This window comes from Engystomops pustulosus, chromosome 1, assembly GCF_040894005.1.
Source record: "Engystomops pustulosus chromosome 1, aEngPut4.maternal, whole genome shotgun sequence".
Classification (NCBI taxonomy): Eukaryota; Metazoa; Chordata; class Amphibia; order Anura; family Leptodactylidae; genus Engystomops; species Engystomops pustulosus.
In genome coordinates, this window is record NC_092411.1 from 183,307,352 (window position 1) to 183,332,162 (window position 24,811).

The 24,811-nt window shown below is 40.5% G+C and overlaps 1 protein-coding gene and 1 long non-coding RNA gene across 3 annotated transcripts in view; one reads left to right on the forward strand and one right to left on the reverse strand.

Annotated features, from left to right (window-relative positions):
- The window catches only part of CFAP299 (cilia and flagella associated protein 299), a 281,113-nt gene that overhangs the window by 201,878 nt on the left and 54,424 nt on the right, over positions 1-24,811 (forward strand). The window contains exon 4 of the mRNA XM_072126591.1: positions 14,752-14,894. Within this exon, the coding sequence (XP_071982692.1) occupies positions 14,752-14,894 (143 nt within the window). The remainder of the gene's footprint in view (positions 1-14,751; positions 14,895-24,811) is intronic.
- On the reverse strand, positions 360-24,053 carry LOC140099211 (uncharacterized). Of its 2 annotated transcripts, none has more exons than XR_011850085.1 (4): positions 23,669-24,053; positions 22,080-22,175; positions 2,371-2,499; positions 360-470 (listed from the first exon to the last, which is right to left on the reverse strand). It is a non-coding gene; the product is annotated as an uncharacterized lncRNA (long non-coding RNA). The 2 variants fall into 2 exon arrangements; XR_011850084.1 differs by lacking the exon at positions 23,669-24,053 and adding an exon at positions 22,983-23,052.

Genomic DNA, 24,811 nt, shown 5'->3' on the forward strand with positions numbered 1-24,811 from the left:
ACTTTATGCATTTCTTGTATCGTGTGCCAACAAATCACAGGTGCACACCATATGAGCAGGTGAACGATTGATTGTGAAGGGTGAGGTATGAACAGTGTGTGTGACTGCCGCGTATGTTCTAGCTCACCGTGATGTTGGTCATAAAATACTATGCTTTTTAGAAAATGACTATGATATATTTAATTTGGCAAATTCACATATATACACACTAAAATTGTGAGGTTATTCGGAGTGTGTAAAGAATCACTAGAGGATAGAATGTCCAAATGAAACATATTAGCACAAGTGATAATAGGCATTTAAAATATTTATTGCCAGTTTTATTTTTATGATGTTCTTGTATTACTCAACTTTCTTACTGGTATCCCATTCAATGTAGCATTTAGACTTCATGTGCACAAACCGATGTTATAAGGCCTCAAAAAGGGTTCGTGTGTCATCAGAATATAATCCGTTGCTGAGTCGTATGTCTGCAGAAAAATGCGTTAATCAGTGACTGGGTCCCATAGCAAACCTTTGAATGGGGCCTACATACATAATTGTACACACGCATGCAGTACATACAACACATACACACAGATATGCAGCATATACACACACACCCAGTATATACAACACATACAAACACATATATAGCATATATACACACACGTCCAGTATATACAACATATATACACACACATCCAGCATATACAATACATACACACAGATATGCAGCATATATACACACATTCAGTATATACAACACATACACAGAGATATATAGTATATACAACATATATACACACACCCAGTATATACAACACATACACACAGATATATAGCATATATACACACACATCCAGTATATACAACATATATTCACACACATCCAGCATATACAATACATACACACAGATATGCAGCATATACATACACACAGATATATAGCATATATACACACACATCCAGTGTCTACAACATATATACACACACACCCAGTGTATACAACACATACACACAGATATATAGCATATACACTCACATCCTATATATATACACTCACCAGCCACTTTATTACGTACACCATGCTAGTAACGGGTTGGACCCCTTTTGCCTTCAGAACTGCCTCAATTCTTCGTGGCATAGATTCAACAAGGTGCTGGAAGCATTCCTCAGAGATTTTGGTCCATATTGACATGATGGCATCACACAGTTGCTGCAGATTTGTCGGCTGCACATCCATGATGCGAATCTCCCGTTCCACCACATCCCAAAGATGCTCTATTGGATTGAGATCTGGTGACTGTGGGCCATTTGAGTACAGTGAACTCATTGTCATGTTCAAGAAACCAGTCTGAGATGATTCCAGCTTTATGACATGGTGCATTATCCTGCTGAAAGTAGCCATCAGATGTTGGGTACATTGTGGTCATAAAGGGATGGACATGGTCAGCAACAATACTCAGGTAGGCTGTGGCGTTGCAACGATGCTCAATTGGTACCAAGGGGCCCAAAGAGTGCCAAGAAAATATTCCCCACACCATGACACCACCACCACCAGCCTGAAGCGTTGATACAAGGCAGGATGGATCCATGCTTTCATGTTGTTGACGCCAAATTCTGACCCTACCATCCGAATGTCGCAGCAGAAATCGAGACTCATCAGACCAGGCAACGTTTTTCCAATGTTCTACTGTCCAATTTTGATGAGCTTGTGCAAATTGTAGCCTCAGTTTCCTGTTCTTAGCTGAAAGGAGTGGCACCCGGTGTGGTCTTCTGCTGCTGTAGCCCATCTGCCTCAAAGTTCGACGTACTGTGCGTTCAGAGATGCTCTTCTGCCTACCTTGGTTGTAATGGGTGGCGATTTGAGTCACTATTGCCTTTCTATCAGCTCGAACCAGTCTGCCCATTCTCCTCTGACCTCTGGCATCAACAAGGCATTTCCGGCCACAGAACTGCCGCTCACTGGATGTTTTTTCTTTTTCGGACCATTCTCTGTAAACCCTAGAGATGGTTGTGCGTGAAAATCCCAGTAGATCAGCAGTTTCTGAAATACTCAGACCAGCCCTTCTGGCACCAACAACCATGCCACGTTCAAAGACACTCAAATCACCTTTCTTCCCCATACTGATGCTCAGTTTGAACTGCAGGAGATCGTCTTGACCATGTCTACATGTGATTGGCTGATTAGAAATTAAGTGTTAACGAGCAGTTGGACAGGTGTACCTAATAAAGTGGCCGGTGAGTGTATATCACATACACACAGATATGCAGCATATATACACACACATCCAGTATCTACCACATATATACACACATCCAGCATAAACAACACATACCCACAGATATACAGCATATATACACACTCATCCAGTATCTACAACAAACCTATGATGCTAGGCATCGAAACGCGTTGACTTTTTACATCGTGTTGCATGTACAATTCTTCTTTTATCTCATTAACATATCTGCATTGGAAGAGATCTCTGGAGTCACCCGTGAGTGTTGTGTCTCTTTCTATAATAAAAATTAATGTGTCAGTGTGCCATCAATTAAAAAGACAGCATATGGATGAAAAACCATTTCTGTGCATCTAACATGGGTGTATATAGAGTGGGGTAAAAGTGTACCAAAACTTCATTGCAGAAGAAAGTGTCTGCTCAATTTGCTCAGGACTGTGTGTAATAGCCCCATTGATGCAGTAGTACTCACAATAGCATATTTAATAATTCTTTATTTATATAGCGCCTACAGGTTACATACTGCTGCACAAAGCATGCCAAATTGGTCCCTGCTCACAATCTAAACAACCTACCAGTATGTTTTGGAGTGTACGAGAAAATGGGAGTACCCAAAGGAAACTTATGCAAACACAGAGAGCACATACAAACTCTTTGCAGATGTTGACCTGGGTGGGACTTGAACCCAGGACTCCACCGCTGCGAGGCAGAAGTGCTACTCACTCAGCTTCCGTGCAGCCCTATATTTACCAAAAATTCATGAAGAAGTTACATGCAGCCATCCATGACATAATAATCCCAAAATAATCCCCCAGGACAAGAACGGCCAAAAGGCACCCCTGTGCTTTTGAGGGTTATGTAAACACACAGCCCTGTCTACTACTTGGATCAGATCCCAAACCTTGGAGTTCTAACTTCACAATCGGAAGTCAAAGGACCAAGGATCTGGTGCTAGCAGATTAATCCTAATCCCCTGGGGTTTTGGTGACCGTATTCATGATAATATCGATGGAGTAGACAGCAACCCAATTTGGAGGGTGCTCACACTCCATCAACCATGGTCCAGGGTCCTCTATAAAACCAATCAAGCAAAAGAAGTTGCAGCACAGCACAAGAACAGTTAAACTCACAAGGAGTGTTTTATTCCATCCAGATGCAACGTTGCAATCATTAGACAATCTTTGTCAAGCATCATATAAGGCTTCTTATTCAAGATAAGTCAGAGGGAAGTGAGGCATAATTCTGTTCTACATTGTTCTGTACTACACAAATGTACATGAAAAGTGCTAACATGAGCCCCCCCTTGCTGTATATTTTCTATATTTTCATCAGAGGCAGTCATAATGAATGTATCTTGAAAAGAACATTTCTCTACAATATGCATCCAGCAGATGACACTTGTTGAAGACAGCAGACTGCCTTCAATTTGTTTTTCTTAGTTTTTTAACTTTGCTTAGATTGGATTCAAAAACATACCTAGGATTAGAATGCCGATTGTGATAAATGTGTCCCAATATACTTGAACTGTTTTTGAACAGATATTTTAATCTCATTTGTTAGGGACTATGACTCTACCTGCTCATATTGTGATAACAGACTATTGGAAACAAAATGCCACTACTTGCTGTCACTCTTTCATTTAGTAATATATTAACAGATAATTGAGAAAGCTGTACTCCTAGTACAATTTAGTATAAAGATTGCAGAAGTATTGTCTCAATGACATCAAGTCATTAATCTTGGAGCAACTTGGGTTGAAGGTGAAAGTGGCTATAACTGATAATACATTGTAATTCACAAAGGCAGTCACTTCTAAAGATTAGTGATGTGTACTCCCTCTCTTCCCAGCTGTACCCCATGCCTGTATTTGGCTATAAGAAATACATTGGGTATGGAAAGTATTCAAACCCCAATTGGTAAGATAATTTTTTATTTTTTATTATTAATGTACACTCTGCATCTTAACAGAAAAAAACAGAAAAGTAGATATTTTTGCTAAATGATTAAACAAGAAAAACTGAAATATCACATGGTCATACGTATTCAGACCCTCTGCGCAGTATTGAGTAGCAGACCCTTTTGAGCCAGTAAACCCACCGGAACCCCAAGAGGCTGCAGACCGCTCCAATTTTAACAATACCTGCTATATGTGTTGTGCCATTTTGCGCAACTCAACAAGGTGAGTGTACACCTATACAAATTATTGATATCCAGCTATCCTGAGTTACTGAGTTAACCTACACATCCAGCGCCCTTTTTTCTTGTCTCCTGTCCCCACTTTATCTTCTCATCAGACCAGAGAATCTTATTTGTCATAGTCTGGGAGTCCTTTTTTTGCAAACTGTATGCAGCCTTTTATATGTATTGCACTGAGGAGAGGCTTTGGTCAGCACACTCTGCCATAAAGCCCCAACTGGTGAAGGGCTGCTGTGACTTTATGGAATTTTTTTCCATTCCCCTCCTCAGGCAAAGTGAACTTCTTTACCTCTTTCACCAAGGCTCTTCTCCCATGATTGCTTAGTGTCGCACCACCAAAGAGTTGTGGTGCAGAAATGATTTTGTTACCTTGGATAGATATATACCTTGCCACAATTCTGTCTCTAAACTCCTTGGGCAGTTCCTTAGACCCCATGATTCTCATGTGCTCTGACATGCACTGTGTGCTGTCAGTCTAATCAGTTTAATTAAACACAGCTGAAGGAGTAAAAAAATCCAAAGGACAATCAGAAATGGACAGCATGCAAGTTAAATATGAGTGTCACAGCAAAGGGTCTAAATACGTTTGACCATGTGATATTTCAGATATTTCACTTTTTCTTGTTTAAAAAATTAGGCAAAAAATCTACTTTTATGTTCCTTCTGTCAACATGGGATAGAGTGTGTATGTATCTAACCAAGTGGGTACCCACTGTATGTGTAATTGATAGTTAACTAGATTGAATAGTTCACTCTTGTATAGTTAATTCTAAGTTGTATTTACATTAAATTGTAGCCCATGATATTTAACAATTATTCTTCATTATAGTCAGATTTAACACAGATAAGTGTGCATTTTCTCTGTGTACATAGCATATAGTGGTTTTGTGCAATGCATTGGGGATTCCTGCACCCAGAAACATGGTGTTACTTCAGTAGATAATTTTAACCCAAAAACATTGTAAACCCAAGGATGTATTCACAGAATTGAAAGTGAAGATCAGTAGTAAAACACTTCACTTCTGTGTCTTTGTGTAGCTTTTATAATGTGACGACATAAGACAACACATGATTTAAGCTTATGATCAGTAGAGAAAATGTTTTCTTCTAATTGACCTGGTCCTTCTTGGAAGAGTAATAAAAATGCTCCTTGTAATTTGCTGAAGGCCTTCCTCTGTAAACCTACAGATGGGCTAAAAGGAGCACCTGTTACATTGTTGGGACAACAAGGGCCTGCGGAGGGGCTTAATGGTGGGACTGTCTGCCTTTGTTTTTCTCAGCTCCTCTTTGTAATTTGTCATTCTTCGGTGTCTCAAGTTTACTTGCACATTGTTTGAAAGAACAAGCTCCTTTTTTCCTTCCCAGAAAAGAGAAGTCATCAACACACAGTAAAGCTGTCCGATTTAACACAGCAAAGAGCCTTTGGGAAAAATCTCCTTTAACATCTCAATAATGACTGAAACCACAGGAGCATTTTATTCTACTTAACTCTTTTATGTTAGGGATGTCAAATTTAAAAAGCTATTTTAGTGTACTACCTTTTACTATATTGTCACCCACAGCCATCTAAATGAAAAGTATCTCTTCTACTTCTATCCAAAATGTACTATATATTGGATTTTTATCTGCAACTTGCATTTATAACTATGTTTTCAACTGCCTGTTCAAAATCTTTGCACCACACAGAACCATAAAACTAGTGCAATTTGAAAGCTGAGATTCTTAGCTAAACTATTAAACCATGGTTCTAGGTTCTGCTGAGCCCAGGATAGAGGTTTCTGAAGTGATGATCCATTTCCAGCCTGTAAAAGTTACTCATCTCAGCCATGAAATTACTTTTTCTAAGCTTGTTTGCATATTACTTTGCAGCTGATTTTTATAGTTTTAACATAAAAAGGGAAAGCTAGGACGAACATTACATATCCTACCTGAGAAGGCTCGTAGTTTAGTGGTGTAAAAGCTGGTGACAGATCCGTTTAAACATGGCACTTTTTATTGCTGGCCATCTAATTGCATTAAACTTGTGGAATAGTACACAGTACTTCACTGTTATTCTGTTAATTACTCACTTATAATGTACGCCTCGCTTTATTCGCTTGCTGTAGCTGGTGCCAGTGTGAACTTGCTGTAACGCAATATAATACCACATAACATGCATGAAATGCACAGGGATTTTCCCTTAGCTGTCACGAGCAGACGGGATGGATGTTATAAAATCAACTGTTATTGTCTTTTTACAAATCTTATTTAATGGTAAAAATTGTCATGAGCAAATCCAAAATGATTAAAAATATTATTAAGGTCTGAAATACATTTTTCATTTTAATACTATTTCAATTTTTTATTCCCCCTTTATTATCACATAGCCCACTCTCTTTCCTTCTAGAATAATAGTGATCTGTGTATTTATCTTAATTTGACATTGAGAACTTCAAATTGTCTTTTCATTTTGCTTGAATTTTCTTTTTCCTTCTTAAGTGTCTTGAAAGCAGATAGGTCTGAGTTTAGCTTATATCGAATGTCCCACTTAAGTCATGTGTCATAAGCTGAAGATGTGCAGCTGCAGTTCATTGACTCTTTGCAGTAAATGTATTGCAAAATGTGTTGCTATCACAGGTGGGAGAGGGAAAGGGAATGCTAAGTATTGTTGATCCTTCTTTTGTTCTGATGAACTGGTGTGACTAGATAAATAGTACTTCTTAATCTGACTCTTAGCAGGAGACAAAATGCCATGTTGTTGAACAAGTTAATGGACGTATAATCTCAGTAGGAATAAAAAAAGGTTTCGGCTAAGGGAATCAGCTTGCTCTTTGCTCAGCAGTAAAAAATATATGTGAGGAACTGTAGAAGGTACAATGATGGAAAATCTGTAGAGTTTTTTTTATATGCCTTCTCATCCATATAAGTGTAAGTCCCGTGTTTCTTAGCATTCTAACAAAGGTTACTAGAATACATTATACACATGAAGGCATGGATCATGCCTTCATGTCTATAATGAGAAACCTACTGATTTATCACTTGCAGGAGCACAGAATCGACATGTTGGGTAACCAACTAATAATTTTTATATATATTTTGCTCTAATTGCAGCTGTATTTTTCTACTATATGTATGTAGTAATGTTATTTTGTTACAGTATATACTATGTTAATACTATTTTAAGGCATCTGGAAAACCGTTGGAAATACCATGTCCATGGGGGTTATTTTTCATTAGGCAATCTCCTAAGTTCTATGTCTGACTTTGGAGCTCCGCTGCTGGTCAGATTCATTAAAGTGGCTTTAGAAGAGTTAGAAAGCGTTGATTTTTCACTGGGTTTTGCGTATGTGAACTGTTGCTTAGGTTGCCGCGTATAAGGACTGATTATCACACCCAGTTCTTCTGCAGCTCAGCCTAGCAACAAATCATTTGAGTGATAAATGATTGGTCCAGTCAGCTGTGGGGATGGTGTCCAGGAAGTCCTTTTATATCTGTCCAGTTCCATTACATCTTCCTGGTTTTACTAGTCTCCTGTTATCTTTCTCTGTCTCTGCTTGCTATCGTGTTGATAACTGTGTACCAGACCTCTGCTTCGTTATTTGATCAGTCTCTTGTCAATCGATTCCGTGCTTAACCACCCACTTGGACTTGACCTGGTTCAGTCGACTTCACTTGTCTGTCTCATAGTATCATAGTATATAAGGCTGGAAGGAGACGCAAGTCCATCAAGTCCAACCTTTAAGAATTAAATAAATGTTTTATCCCCATAACCCGTGTTTTCTGATTGTCGACCAAAAGTCCCAAACCAACAAGGTTTGTGAGGCTTGTTAGGTAGTTGACCAGGGTTGTGGGTGAGTCTACATTTGACATTAAGAAATTGCAATGGCACATGTAGGTAGGAAACTGTCATAATATATTAGTATAGAAACTGGAAAAATATTTGTGGCATTACAGTCTAGATTAGTGTGGCACAGTTACAAGAGACTAGTATGGTGTCTGGAGAATTTCGGCCAGGTATACTGTGGGTGTTCTGAGTGCTGAAGTTTTGGTGCTGAATATTAGTTAAATATGTTTAACATCTAACAATGTATTTTTAGTGTGGTTTTGACTTTGATAGAAAAAAAAACATTTTCTTCAGTCATCACATTATGCCATGTCCACAGAAGAGACAAGCAAGTTTTAGTGTGAATATTAAGCATTAAAATATCTACATGGTAAGCATCATAGTGGGTGAAGAGTAGGATGAAGACATATGGTGGCTGGGTGTTGGATACAGGAAAGAGTTTACGTACATACCAGTGCCTTCCATACTGTAGCTGTTGGAACACCATGTAAATCATAGTTGCCAGCTGAATAAATACTCCCTTTTTTACAGATAGTAAAGGGAGTCTACCGGCAGTTTTTACTATACAAAGATATTGTCAGGTCTTTGTAAAAAAGCATTTATATTCAAGGATTATAGCTGGACTTGGGGTTTTTTTTTCAAATAGCTGTGCTGAGAGCAGGGGTGCACCTAGCCTTTCTGCTGCCTGAGGCGAGCTATACAAAGACGCCCCCCCCCCACACACACACAATCCATATATGTAATATATCAAGGAGCGTCAGGACCAGACCCAATCATTTTGGGTTAATATGAAAATAAAGCAATGCAAAATACATAAAGTGTGCCACCGTTCACTATATAATACACACAGCAAGTTACCACAAAGAACAAAATACATAAAACGATCCGCCATATAATATAAAATCAATACAGCGTGCCACCATATATCATAAAATACATCCGGCGTCCTTCATGGAATATATAATACATACAGCGTGCCGCCATATACCATATACTACATACAGTGTGCCCCATATACCACATAATACATACACCATGCCGCCATATACCATATAATACATACACTGTGCCGCCATATACCATATAATACATACACTGTGCCACCATATACCATATAATACATACACTGTGCCACCATATACCATATAATACATACACTGTGCCACCATATACCATATAATACATACACTGTGCCACCATATAATACATACAGCATGCTGCCATATACCATATAATACATACAGCGTGCAGCCATATACCATATAATACATACAGCGTGCCCCCATATACCATATAATACATACAGCGTGCAGCCATATACCATATAATACATACAGCGTGCCCCCATATACCATATAATACATACAGCGTGCCCCCATATACCATATAATACATACAGTGTGCCCCCATATACCATATAATACATACAGCGTGCCCCCATATACCATATAACACATACAGTGTGCCGCCATATACCATATAATACATACAGCGTGCCGCCATATACCATATACTACATACAGTGTGCCCCATATACCACATAATACATACACCATGCCGCCATATACCATATAATACATACACTGTGCCGCCATATACCATATAATACATACAGCGTGCCACCATATACCATATAATACATACACTGTGCCACCATATACCATATAATACATACACTGTGCCACCATATACCATATAATACATACACTGTGCCACCATATACCATATAATACATACACTGTGCCACCATATACCATATAATACATACACTGTGCCACCATATAATACATACAGCATGCTGCCATATACCATATAATACATACACTGTGCCGCCATATACCATATAATACATACAGCGTGCCACCATATACCATATAATACATACACTGTGCCACCATATACCATATAATACATACACTGTGCCACCATATACCATATAATACATACACTGTGCCACCATATACCATATAATACATACACTGTGCCACCATATACCATATAATACATACACTGTGCCACCATATACCATATAATACATACAGTTTGCCCCCATATACCATATAATACATACACTGTGCCACCATATACCATATAATACATACAGCGTACCGCCATATACCATATAATACATACACTGTGCCGCCATATACCATATAATACATACACTGTGCCACCATATACCATATAATACATACACCATGCCGCCATATACCATATATTATATACAGCGTTCCGCCATGCAATATAGATACATTCAGTGTACCACCATGTAAAATATACTATATGGCAGTATATGTAGATATACACACACAGTCATACAGCATGTACACACAGGGGTGCACCTAGCCTTTCTGCTGCCTGAGGCGAGCTATACAAAGACGCCCCCCCCCCCACACACACACACAATCCATATATGTAATATATCAAGGAGCGTCAGGACCAGACCCAATCATTTTGGGTTAATATGAAAATAAAGCAATGCAAAATACATAAAGTGTGCCACCGTTCACTATATAATACACACAGCAAGTTACCACAAAGAACAAAATACATAAAACGATCCGCCATATAATATAAAATCAATACAGCGTGCCACCATATATCATAAAATACATCCGGCGTCCTTCATGTAATATATAATACATACAGCGTGCCGCCATATACCATATACTACATACAGTGTGCCCCATATACCACATAATACATACACCATGCCGCCATATACCATATAATACATACACTGTGCCGCCATATACCATATAATACATACAGTGTGCCGCCATATACCATATAATACATACAGCGTGCAGCCATATACCATATAATACATACAGCATGCCGCCATATACCATATAATACATACACTGTGCCGCCATATACCATATAATACATACACTGTGCCACCATATACCATATAATACATACACTGTGCCACCATATACCATATAATACATACACTGTGCCACCATATACCATATAATACATACACTGTGCCACCATATAATACATACAGCATGCTGCCATATACCATATAATACATACAGCGTGCAGCCATATACCATATAATACATACAGCGTGCCCCCATATACCATATAATACATACAGCGTGCAGCCATATACCATATAATACATACAGCGTGCCCCCATATACCATATAATACATACAGCGTGCCCCCATATACCATATAATACATACAGTGTGCCCCCATATACCATATAATACATACAGCGTGCCCCCATATACCATATAACACATACAGTGTGCCGCCATATACCATATAATACATACAGCGTGCCGCCATATACCATATACTACATACAGTGTGCCCCATATACCACATAATACATACACCATGCCGCCATATACCATATAATACATACACTGTGCCGCCATATACCATATAATACATACAGCGTGCCACCATATACCATATAATACATACACTGTGCCACCATATACCATATAATACATACACTGTGCCACCATATACCATATAATACATACACTGTGCCACCATATAATACATACAGCATGCTGCCATATACCATATAATACATACACTGTGCCGCCATATACCATATAATACATACAGCGTGCCACCATATACCATATAATACATACACTGTGCCACCATATACCATATAATACATACACTGTGCCACCATATAATACATACAGCATGCTGCCATATACCATATAATACATACAGCGTGCAGCCATATACCATATAATACATACAGCGTGCCACCATATAATACATACAGCGTGCCGCCATATACCATATAATACATACAGCGTGCCACCATATAATACATACAGTGTGCCCCCATATACCATATAATACATACAGCGTGCAGCCATATACCATATAATACATACAGCGTGCAGCCATATACCATATAATACATACAGTTTGCCCCCATATACCATATAATACATACACTGTGCCACCATATACCATATAATACATACAGCGTGCCCCATATACCATATAATACATACACTGTGCCGCCATATACCATATAATACATACACTGTGCCACCATATACCATATAATACATACACCATGCCGCCATATACCATATATTATATACAGCGTTCCGCCATGCAATATAGATACATTCAGTGTACCACCATGTAAAATATACTATATGGCAGTATATGTAGATATACACACACAGTCATACAGCATGTACACATATATACAGCAAATATGCAGCATATACACTCATATAGCATGCATAAACACACACTCGCTACACACATACAGTATACACACACTTCTATACAGTCATACAGTATACATACACACACACTCACCATACAGTATATACAGATGAATATAAACATATATATATACCCACACATCTTACTATAAAATAGATACATACTTACGTGGACGGCGGGCGAGTGGGAAAGGTGGGCCGCAGATAGGTGAGGCGGGCCGCGGACGGGAGAGGTGGGTCAGGTGGCTGGGAGAGGCGGGCCGCGGACGGGAGAGGTGGCTCAGGTGGCTGGGAGTGGCGGGCCGCGGACGGGAGAGGTGGGTCAGGTGGATGGGTGTGGCGGGCCGCGGACGGGAGAGGCAGGCCGGGTGGCTGGGAGTGGCGGGCCGGGTGGCTGGGAGAGGCGGGCCGGGTGGCTGGGAGTGGCGGGCCGGGTGGCTGGGAGTGGCGGGCCGCGGACGGGAGAGGCGGGCCGGGTGGCTGCAAAGGGCTGGCCGACTGGCTGCGAGAGGCGGGCCGCGGACGGGAGAGCCGGGCTGGTTGGCTGCGAGAGGCGGGCCACGAACAGGAGAGGCGGGCCGCGGACAGGAGAGGCGGGCCGCGGACAGGAGAGGCGGGCCGTGTGGCTGCCAGAGGCGGGCCGGATGGCTGCGAGAGGCAGGCCGCGCGGACAGGAGAGGCGGGCCGAGGGTCCTGGAGAGGCGGTTCGGGAGGCGGCTGCAGGAGGGGCGGCCAGGACGTTCACAGCCGAGCTGCGGTGAGTGACCTACCTGATGCCGCCCCTCCGTCCACCAGGAGGCGCTGCCGCCTGAGGCGAGTTTCTCAACTCGCCTCATGGTAGGTGCGCCCCTGTGTACACATATATACAGCAAATATGCAGCATATACACTCATATAGCATGCATAAACACACACTCGCTACACACATACAGTATACACACACTTCTATACAGTCATACAGTATACATACACACACACTCACCATACAGTATATACAGATGAATATAAACATATATATATATACCCACACATCTTACTATAAAATAGATACATACTTACGTGGACGGCGGGCGAGTGGGAAAGGTGGGCCGCAGATAGGTGAGGCGGACCGCGGACGGGAGAGGTGGGTCAGGTGGCTGGGAGAGGCGGGCCGCGGACGGGAGAGGTGGGTCAGGTGGCTGGGAGTGGCGGGCCGCGGACGGGAGAGGTGGGTCAGGTGGATGGGAGTGGCGGGCCGCGGACGGGAGAGGCGGGCCGGGTGGCTGGGAGTGGCGGGCCGCGGACGGGAGAGGCGGGCCGGGTGGCTGCAAAGGGCTGGCCGACTGGCTGCGAGAGGCGGGCCGCGGACGGGAGAGCCGGGCTGGTTGGCTGCGAGAGGCGGGCCACGAACAGGAGAGGCGGGCCGCGGACAGGAGAGGCGGGCCGGGTGGCTGCCAGAGGCGGGCCGGATGGCTGCGAGAGGCAGGCCGCGCGGACAGGAGAGGTGGGCCGAGGGTCCTGGAGAGGCGGTTCGGGAGGCGGCTGCAGGAGGGGCGGCCAGGACGTTCCCAGCCGAGCTGCGGTGAGTGACCTACCTGATGCCGCCCCTCCGTCCACCAGGAGGCGCTGCCGCCTGAGGCGAGTTTCTCAACTCGCCTCATGGTAGGTGCGCCCCTGGCTGAGAGATCTCTGCATTCAAGCTGTTTCCCAGTGCTCCAATCCTGGAATATACCATTAAAGGACATCTACCATCAGATAACCTGATGGTAGATGCTTTTAATCACCTCCCCGTAATAGTATGGTTAAAGGGAAGGTATCAATTTAAAAAACTTATTTTTAACTAACTTTTTATATTTAACATATTTATGAAATACAAGTGAAGAAACTTGCTCCAAAGATCAGACACAGCTTCCTAGGTTTGTTTTATTGGTGAAGAATGGTTAAAACAACAGCTTTCAGCTTTGTACTGCAGCCCTTGTCAAGTTTACAGGTTTAAAAACTGTAGTTCAATATATAAACATATGGACCTATATATAGTCAAATAGGCTGTCATCAGGATTTAATCAGTCATCAGTCACTGATCAGTCACTGAATGATCAGAAAATTTGAGTAGAGACCAAATGGATACAAATATATACCAATTCAAATATAAAAATTAAAACATTTGTTTAGATACACTAAAAAGCACCTAATCAAATGCATTTATTTATATTTTTTCATATATTTTAAACGTTTGCAGAATGTAGCAATAGTCTATGATTTCACCTTTTTTGTGCATAATTTTGATATTTTTTTTCTTTCAGTCTATCATTTTTATCCGTGATAAAAATTCACATGGACAGGAGTTGTCTGGATATATTGATTATTCTCATCGGCTAAAGACAGAAGACTTTGATGTATACTTTAGCGGCAAGAAAAAACTGCTTCCAAGACCCACTGACTTAAGGTACTTAGTGTTATAACATGTGCATGAAATAGCAAGATTCTTATGCACACATAAAGGCTTAAAGCACACTGAGCCAAATTATAGGCACAGCACACAACCAGCTGGAGAAGGGAGGGGTATTAGTACTTCTTACCCCTACCCTCTCTATAGGGAGATAATTGGCTGCCCGGCTCAGTCACGATGTGTTGAGACATTGGGGCACATTTACTCAAGGCTTTGTACCAGTTTTCTGCCCGACTTTGCCCATTCTTTCTAGTGCAAACTGCTTGCACATGTATTTAAGAAGTGTCTATACCACAACTGTGTCTCGCATATATATATTGTATATATTCTAAAGCACAGAATAAAAATTTAAATGAGATAAATGAAAAAGAACACTGAACAAAATTAGAGAACGCTTTTAGATACTTGCAAGTTATTGATGTTTATTTGGCACCTGGTGTTAATTACCTTAATTAAGGTGCCATTCTAAAGTTACTGAAACCCTCCATCAGAAGGTTGTCCAGGTGAAGGTCAAAGGGGTGACCCTATCAGCCATACCAAGACAAGCTGGTCATTCCAAGTCTGTGATTTCCAGAATATTGCATCTTCACAACTTAACAAACTCATTCAAGAGCTCCTAGAAGCCTGGTCAACCTCAAAAGACAAACACAAGAGAGGACAGGATAATGCAGAAAATCTCCACAGGCAATAATTTCCACACTGCAACTGAAATTACTCGCCAGTTCAGCACTGAACGGGGTAAGGATCTGTCTACTTATAAAGTGTCATAACGTTTAAGAGCATTTGGACTGAAACCACACTCTACAGTGACCAAACATCTCATGTTATGTGGACAGAGAAGAAGTGGTGCACAGTTTATTTGAGTGATGTGGACAGAGAAGAAGTGGTGCACAGTTTATTTGAGTGATGAAAGCAAGGTTGAAGGACATCTACCATCAGACTCCCTGGTGGTAGATGATTATTCTCACCTCCCAGTCCCATCCACTTTGCAGTAATGTGATTTTAGTATGAATAGGAAAGGGAGCATTTAGAAGAAATTAAGGTTTTTAAAATATTCAAATGGACCTGAAGCACTTTGTAGAGCACCACCGCGCTCGTCCATCTTTTTATTTATTCATTATTTCCTCTTGCCTCCGCCCACACTTCGAGCAGAGAGCCGTGACGTCCCCTAGCTCTTTGCAAATCTTTACACAATGTTATTTGCACAGCTGGCTGATATGAACTAAGGCTGTGCAAACAACAAAGTATAAAGATTTGCAGAAAATAAATTAATTGAAGGAGGAGTTTGGAGGTGCTCTGCAGAGCGCCTTAAGCTCATTTGAATATTTTAAAAACCTTAATTTCTTCTAAATATGGCCATTCCCATTTCTGCTAAAATCACATTACTTTATAGGGGGCAGGATTGGGAGGTAAATATATATCATCTCCCATCAGGGAATCTGATGATAGATGTCCTTTAATTTATTTGGGTCTGATGGGAAACATTATTTTCATCGACATGGGGAAAGAATGAACCCAAATTTTGTAAAAAAGTCAGTGAAAGGTGAAGGAGTTGGACCCCTCATACAAACACACACTTGCATTCACTCTGCCATCTATCAGAATTTTCTTCACTCATTCAGTCAGCAATTTTAATGCAGTACAATGTGCCCTGTCACACAGTAAAATGGGTAACCCAGTTCCCTGAAACAGAAAACATTAAAACAATAGAATGTTCAGCCCAGGTTCCTGATCTAAACCCAATAAAAACCTCTAGAAAATCAGAGTGTGCAAAGTAATGGCTAAAAAAACCCCACAAGAATCAAAGAACTGGACGAGACAGGAAGAAGAGTGGACCCAAATCACACCAGAGCAGAGTAAGAGACTAGTGATGTTCTGTGTCCGAGATGTGCTGAAGTCATTCAAGGCAAAGGCCTGTACACTTCATACTGAAAGTGACTGTTTAACTTTCATAAAATTTAGTTAGAATCTTTCTCCAGTAATTTCTGTTCTCTAATTTTGATCATCACATTTTTTGTAAAATAAAGGTTTTACATTGATATACTTTTATAATTTTGTAAATGAGGGTGGGTAAGGGTGACATGTTACAAAAAAAGTCAGCAAATTTGATCAATGAAGATTAAATTATTTCTGAAAAAATCAATGATCATACAATGTTCTCTATTTTTGATCTCCACTGTAGATACCTACAATAGATACCTCCTGTTAGTGAAAGTATATACAGGCAGTATTTTTGTCCCAGTGACAATTGGATTTTCAAAATTTTTTGCTGTAATGAGAACAAGTATTATCAATAAAACTTCTTGAGAGACACCTTGCCGTTGATCATTGAAATCTGGGACTAAAGGAAAGCATCCAGAGAGCTTCACCAGAGGTCACAGTGGGCAGGAAGGTCCGTCTGTAACTAAGGGTCATCGGTAAGTCGGGTGTCCTTAAGTAGGGGACCGCCTGTAATGACGTGTCATTTTGAGTCTCTGACACAGTTATCGAGTCATCACTATTTGACCAAGTTTCTCTGATCATTATACTTGTCAATTTCTTTTCTACCCCCAATGCATCATCTTCAATATGACGTTACCCATGTTATTCACTTCACCTGTCTGATTGCAGTATATTAAAATGGTAGAGGCCCTTTATGAATTCTTTGTTTTATCATCATAATGTGCATATTGGGAAAATATCACTTTAGCCTTTTATTGTTTTGTATGAATATTTTACTTTTTACAGTCTGCCGTTACTTATTACTCTATCACCCCACCCTTCAGTTACTTACCGGAGGGGGAAAAATCTCAGAGACAGGCTCGTCCACAGCCATCTCGAACCTTCTCGGTCCCCCTCTACATGGCTCCCAACGGGTCCAGGGACCTTTAGGTGTGGGAATTGTAACATCTGCCCACTGGTTCTACTGGGGAACAGTTTCCAGTGCGCTAGCACTGGTAATGTATACTCCATAAGGGAATACGCCAACTGTAGGACAGCAGGGGTAGTGTATTTACTTTCCTGCCCCTGCCCTATGAACTATGTGGGCAAAACGCACCGTCAGGTCAAGATTAGAATTCAGGAGCACGTGGGTGACATTAGGAACAGGAGGGACACCACAGTGGCAAGACATTTCGCCAGATTCCACAATGGCGATTTTAAACTTTTACGTTTTCAGGTGATAGAGAAAATCAGACCCCCCAAACGGGGAGGGAACTGGGATAGACTGATACAACAAAAAGAGACCAGATGGATCTACACATTGAATACGGTAGAACCAAATGGTCTCAATGAGAAGTTGTCATTCACCAGTTTTCTGTAATCTCCACTGACATTTGGACATACCATTGTGTAATTTTTTCAATTTCCTCCATTTCTTCCATTACTTTTGGGTAAGCAATCTCTATGCTAGTATTCCCAGAAATATGTTCCCACCCCTGTCCCACCACATTTGCCCCCTTTTTTTTTTTTTTTTTTTTTCTTGTGGTTCCGTTTGTACATATGACCCCCTTTTTTCTGTCCCTTTACGTAGTAGGACAATATTCGAGTGCTGCGTTACTGCAGGCTCCTTGTTTTGTCCCTATTTCGTTTTCCTGTACTCGCAATTACCTCTGTGTTTCTGAGTTTGTCCCCTCGTCTCTGTTGGGTCCAGGCCCTTTACAGACCCGATCAAGGATGCTAGGTGACGAGCATCCCCTCTTACCCTTTTTTCTATTACTTTGCTATTAAGTCCCCCTGTTTCGTGCTTCCATAGGGGGGAGTGGTCCAATATCCTTTGTATTGTTTACACACCCCCGGCTTACCAATGACCATACACTGGGGCGCGGCCTGGGCGGTCCTCCGGTCCACTCGGCTCCTGCGACCATGTGACTCGGAGTTTGGGGGCGTGTTCCGCCCGCACACTCACGTGACCCGTCTGCGATCACGTGACTGTGGGCGGATCTCCGCCTCCGGCTCTGTTATTGGCCGGAACATCGTACACACTGGGGGCGTCTCCTGTTTCGAGGGCTGGGCCCGTTCCGACCCTCGTGATTGGCCATGGGCCACTCCTCCCGCTCATGAAGGGGAAGGACTTTGGCTTTAAAAACCTAGCGTCCCCTCGCGCGCGCTGCCGCTGTTATCAATGCGGGGACACGCTATGCGAATGTGTACCATCACACAATATGTGTATATCTCTCTATAATATATCTGATCCCTGATGAATGTTAGTGAGTCAGGAAACGCGTTGGGTCCTAGTATCATAGGAGTGCTAGCTCAGGATAGCGAATATTTGACAGCTGTAGGGGTCGAGCAGCTAGGAGTTATCTTTACTCCAGTTAGACCTATTAGCAGTCCCCTATCCACTAATTGACACGAGCAGATAGCCTCCGATACATTTTTAAGTTTACTCCAGGTCAGGCCAAATATACGGCTAGAATACTGGTGCTAATCTTTAGCTGTCCGCATTTTATCGAACCATCTGTGAGAGGGGTGGCTCTGCCATATTTGCCCGACATCCGCTATATGCAGGGCTTATGGTAATATTCAGTAGCCTATACGCCCGCTGCTTTCTCTGGTCTCAGTCTAAGTCAACCTTAATAGGTTCTGAACTGGGGCCAGTTGTGTTGATACTTTTTTAAATAAAATATAAAAAATACCTATTTGTGGTGAAGGTCGATTACCTCAACACATTCATGTTATTCTTTTAGTGCATATCTATTAAAAGTCATATTTTATACCTTTGATTCTCTCTATTCCCCCACTCTCAGTGAATTTTTCAAAAAGTAGAGAGGCTAACAATTGATATCCAGCTTCAGTGAATGCCGTTACTTATTACTCTTCAAATTCATATTTCTGTGAGTGTATGTAACTGTAGCCATCACAGATGTTATGTCTCTGCAATGTTAACTTTCTCAGATGAATCTATATTATAGCAGATGAAATCCTTTGTAGTTATTGAAACCCTTACTTATATACATTGCCAAGATATGCAGTGACCTGAGGCTTTAGCCAAAGTTAAGGTGGTCTTTAATTGTGGTTGTGGTTTTAAAGGATTTAAATACAGTATTGGCTGCGCTCGCTGAACCTCAGCTATGTAAGCCACAGTATATTCAGCTATCTTGAGCTGTTTTATTACGGACAAGAGATTTTAACTAGATTTAGATCACATTCCAGATGTATTATGTTTTAAAGAAATAAGGTATGAGTACAGAAACTAGAGCTTATGTGTGCCATTGATTTCTGTAACCATAAATGTACCATCCAAAGCATTAACATCAATAGTATGTATGATGTAAGCGCATGTACAATGCTCAAAGAGGTACATCAGGGGAAGAGCAATAAAACAAGTTAAATATTAGCAAAACAGGTTGATATGCAGTGTTAGTAAGTAGGCTGTATCCAGTTTTCACTTTAACTCCTTCCCGCCGCAGCCCTTTTTCAATTTTGTGTTTTCATTTGTCACTCCCCACCTTCAAAAATGTATAACTTTTTCATTTTTACATGTACAGAGCTGCATCATGGCTTGTTTTCTGTGCACTTTAAAATGATGGTATTTTACATCCCATACCGTGTACTGGGAAGCAGGAAAAAAAATTCAAATGCAGTGAAATTGGCACATTTGGAATGTTTTCTTGTGGGCTTGGATTTTCCGAATTTCACTGTACGCCCCAAATGATATGTCTACTATATTCTTTGGGTCGGTACGATTACGGGGATACCAAATTTGCATAGATTTTCTAATGTTTTCATACACTTACAAAAACTAAAACCTCCTGTAAAAAATCAGTTTTTTTATTTTGCCATGTTGTGGCGCTAATAACTTTTTCATACTTTGGTGTACAAAACTGTGGCTGGTTTCATTTTTTGAAACTTTTGATGACGTTTTTATTGATACCATTTTTGGGACTTTACGACCTTTAGATCACTTTTTATTGAATTTCTTTATATTTTTCGAAATGGCAAAAAACTTTGACTTTGGGTGCTTTTTTTCGTTAAACACAGTGTAAAAATGTTCTTATATTTTGATAGATCAACCATTTTTGGATACAGCAATACCTAATGTGTTTATGATTTTTACTATTTTTTTTAATATTTATATCAGTTCTAGAGAAAGGGGGGTGATTTTAATTCTTAGTTTTTTTCTACATACTACAGTATGGCAGTATATGGGGATTTTCCTCCTCATTCATTACAATATGCTAATCGCACATTGCAATGGAGGGGTTAAAACTAGACAGCCTCGGGTCTTCAGAGGACCCGCGGCTGTCATGCGACCACTGCCACCCCCCCTTCCCTAGCGGCGTCACGGGGAGCGACGATCCAGAAGGCTCAGCCCCTGAGCCCTCTCCATGTACCTGCACCCGGCGTGTGACGTAATAGGTTAAGGGGTTAACAGTGATGCGTAATGGATCTATACTGGGATAATAAATGAATCTCAAACACTCTTAATACTTTCCTCTATTGGAGGTGGACAACTTATAACACTATGTACCACTGAAGATGGTGTGACTGTCTTTTATCAAGTAGGCTTTTCCCCCTAGTTGTCTGACAGTGGATTTCCCACATATTTGTATTATATTAATGTTAAGGAATATTGTAGATATCAGGAGAAAGCTATTTAATGTGTTTTGCTTTTGTTATATGTTTATATGATCTAAATAAGAAGGCATTCACACTAGCGAACACATCAGTGATGTCAAGAAAACCACTGTTGTTGCAGGTGCTACCAAACGCTTATAGACAAACACTAGTGCTTTGTGGAAACAAGAGATTTTTTGGATCATGAATCTAAATAGCAAAATACCAAAAGGTTTAAATTATCGGGAAGACCTGATGTCTATATACTGATATTTAATATGGAATTGGAAATGTTTTGTTTTTGTATCATTATGTTGTAATTTAACATGAATTGCAGGATATGATTTTTGATATCATGCCATTGGTCCATGATTGCTTTTAAACTGTGATTTTAGTCCAGCATCTATCCTGTCATTTAACAGGAAGCTTTATTGTTTGATTCCTGTCAATAAGAATCGGTTCATGGTCATGTGATGTCACACAGGTGTACGTTATAACACATGGCTCTGATTACCGTCATGTGATTCTAACAAGCTGTGCACCTGTTTAACATCACATGACCGTGTTCTCACTGAAATTATTGGTATGAAATGCCGTTTATAATTGATTAACACCTCACTGAAAAAAACTGTTCAAAATGGTTACCTTTCGAGAAGATTTCTCAAGAGGAGTTAACGCTCTAGCAGTTGTGGAATCAACCAAGAGGACCGCAAAAATATCAATAGGTCTGAACTGTTACTTCTGTGAATAAAAGAAGTGAGGGCATTATTCGCCTAATAGGTACTTTCAACTAGGCCTCAGCAGTAAGGGACATACTGGAGAAATTCTGGTATGTCCTCAAGAAAGACTGAGATATCAGCGATACAGTGGGAAGTCCTCCATCTGTCACATACAGAATTTAAAGGACCCTTTGATCCATAGTTTCCTCACCCCATGCGTCTCTGCAAAAACCTGGCTGGACAAATGTCAGATAAAGGGTACTTTTAAGTGTGGAAAATGCAAGGCATGTAAGTTCATCCACCAAAGAAATAAGTTTAAAAGTACATCCACGGTTATTACTTATGACAATGGGCAATTTGTTAATTGCCACACCATGGGCGTGATCTACCTCATCCCATGCCCATGCCCATTAAACTATGTGAGAAAAACACTCTGCAAATTCAAAACTCGCATTTTGGAACATGTGGGAGATGTGACAAATGCCAGGGATAAACCCATCTCTAAACATGTGCACTAATTTCATCATGGTGACCCGAAATCCTTATCGTTCCAGGCGTTTGAAAAAATGAGACGTCCACCAAGAACAGGCGACTGGGATAACCAAATCCTGAGAAAAGAGGTGCAGTGGATTTTCCGTATCAACCTTGTTAAACCAGCTGGGTTGAATGATGGAATTTCGTTCTCTGCCTTTATTGAAATAATCTTTTATCAATACGCTGCACAGTACATATATAATCTAACTTCATCCTGGGGACGTGCAATTTATTTTTAGAGTCACTTCATTTTTCTGTAAATGTTGGTGGATATAAGGATTCAAATGTTATTTACCTATAAATGTACCATCATGAACATACAGAGACAATGGGTACATTAATCATCAAGTTTCTGAGGTAAAACTGTCCTTGTTGCCTATGGAAACCAATCAGAGCTCAGCTTTAATTTTATAAACAGCTGTGGGAAAATGAAAGCTGAGCCCTGATTGGTTGCCATGGGCTACTAGAATAGTTCTGCTCTAAGAGACTTATGATAAATCTCCCCTAATGTCCTTACATCTTCAATTGGCCCCTTAGGGAAATAAATGACAACAAACCAATATATATTGATGGGCACTTTATATTATGATATCTCTTGGCATTATGTAAAGTTCTCTAGGGGCTGGCGTCTGTCTCCTTTTGGAAACAGTGTTATGGTATAGATAAGGTACCCTTATATTAGAGGTGTACCATATACAATATGTATAGACTTAATAGATCAAATTTATGGGTCAGCGGTAAGATCATACCAAGTATTCAAGATAGATCTTTCTGACCCCAAACACATAAATTATTTTGATCTGTGAACGGTTTCTGTAGCTCTGATAACAATAGTGATGTTGAGGGGAGAGGTATAGGCTGATCTTGATAGGTCTTTGTTCAGACCATACTCAGGGATAACTATAACAGGGATACTAAGGGATAACTATTTATATTGTTAACTATGCACATCCATTACTATATATGTATTCCTACTCATACCTGTGCACCTATGTGTATATCTGTTTAGGAGCAGATATACAGATATTTGTATATCTGTTTAGGAGTCTTTATTACTCAGATGGGGAGAGGTGTGTTCTCAGTGGATATCTATCTCTATGTCATACTGCCGATGTCCATAATTGGACTTGCCTGGAGGGGACTCCTCCCATCCTTCTCTATGATTTTTCGCTCGGCCTGAACCAATAGGTGTCAGGGATGACTTCTGTGAGTGGGCGGAGTGGGGTGAAGTTTCATCCACTATATATATCGGCACTCGCTCGCCTTGACTCACAGCTGACTATGTAACCGTCGTCCCCCACCATCAGGACGCCGGCATTCTGTTTGTTATTTTGTTCTACCATCCCTCATAATATAATAAATACTCTTCTGATGAACCCAATTATATCAGTGGGGGAAATGCGTTGAGAATTATTCTATGCGAGTAACAGGGGTTTTGATTGTGCATAAATAATGCATCCACTGTTGCTGAATAGAAAGTGACTGTCATTGATTCTATACTAGTAACAGTCACTTTCTATACTAGTAACATAAACTATGCATCCTTTGTTACTGAATAGAAAGTGTCTGTGTAATGGAGGATATGAAAAATATATCAATTGAGCATCCACTATCAAATCTATGTAACAGCAGTGGATTCTGATGGTACACTGACATTGCACCCACTCTTGTAAAATAGATAAGAACACAGTGTGCGATTAATAAATCAATCGTATGCCCATTAATTTAAGGACTCCCGAGTAATGAGAAATATCAGCAGTCTGACACTATTATTTATGTAGTGAGGCTAGCAAATAGAGGTGTATTCAAAGTTGAAGCACACCTAGGTATGCATAAAGGCTGTGTGAGTCATGTTCATAAAGGGGCTACTGCAGGATATATTGGCAGACTTTTATTTAAGTCCCCCTTTTTTTCTTTCATATGCAGGAGGAATTAAAACAAGTATCAGACAACATATTTTCTTTTTTTGTAGTCTGTCAGCATGAAGATACATAGTTTTTGTAGAAACAAAGCAATAGGAAATAACAATTTAAGAATATTTGAGAATTTTTAATTAGCTGCATTAAAGGAATAGCAAAATGTTGTACATTGAAGTTATTATAAAAAGGTATTCTTATACAGAAC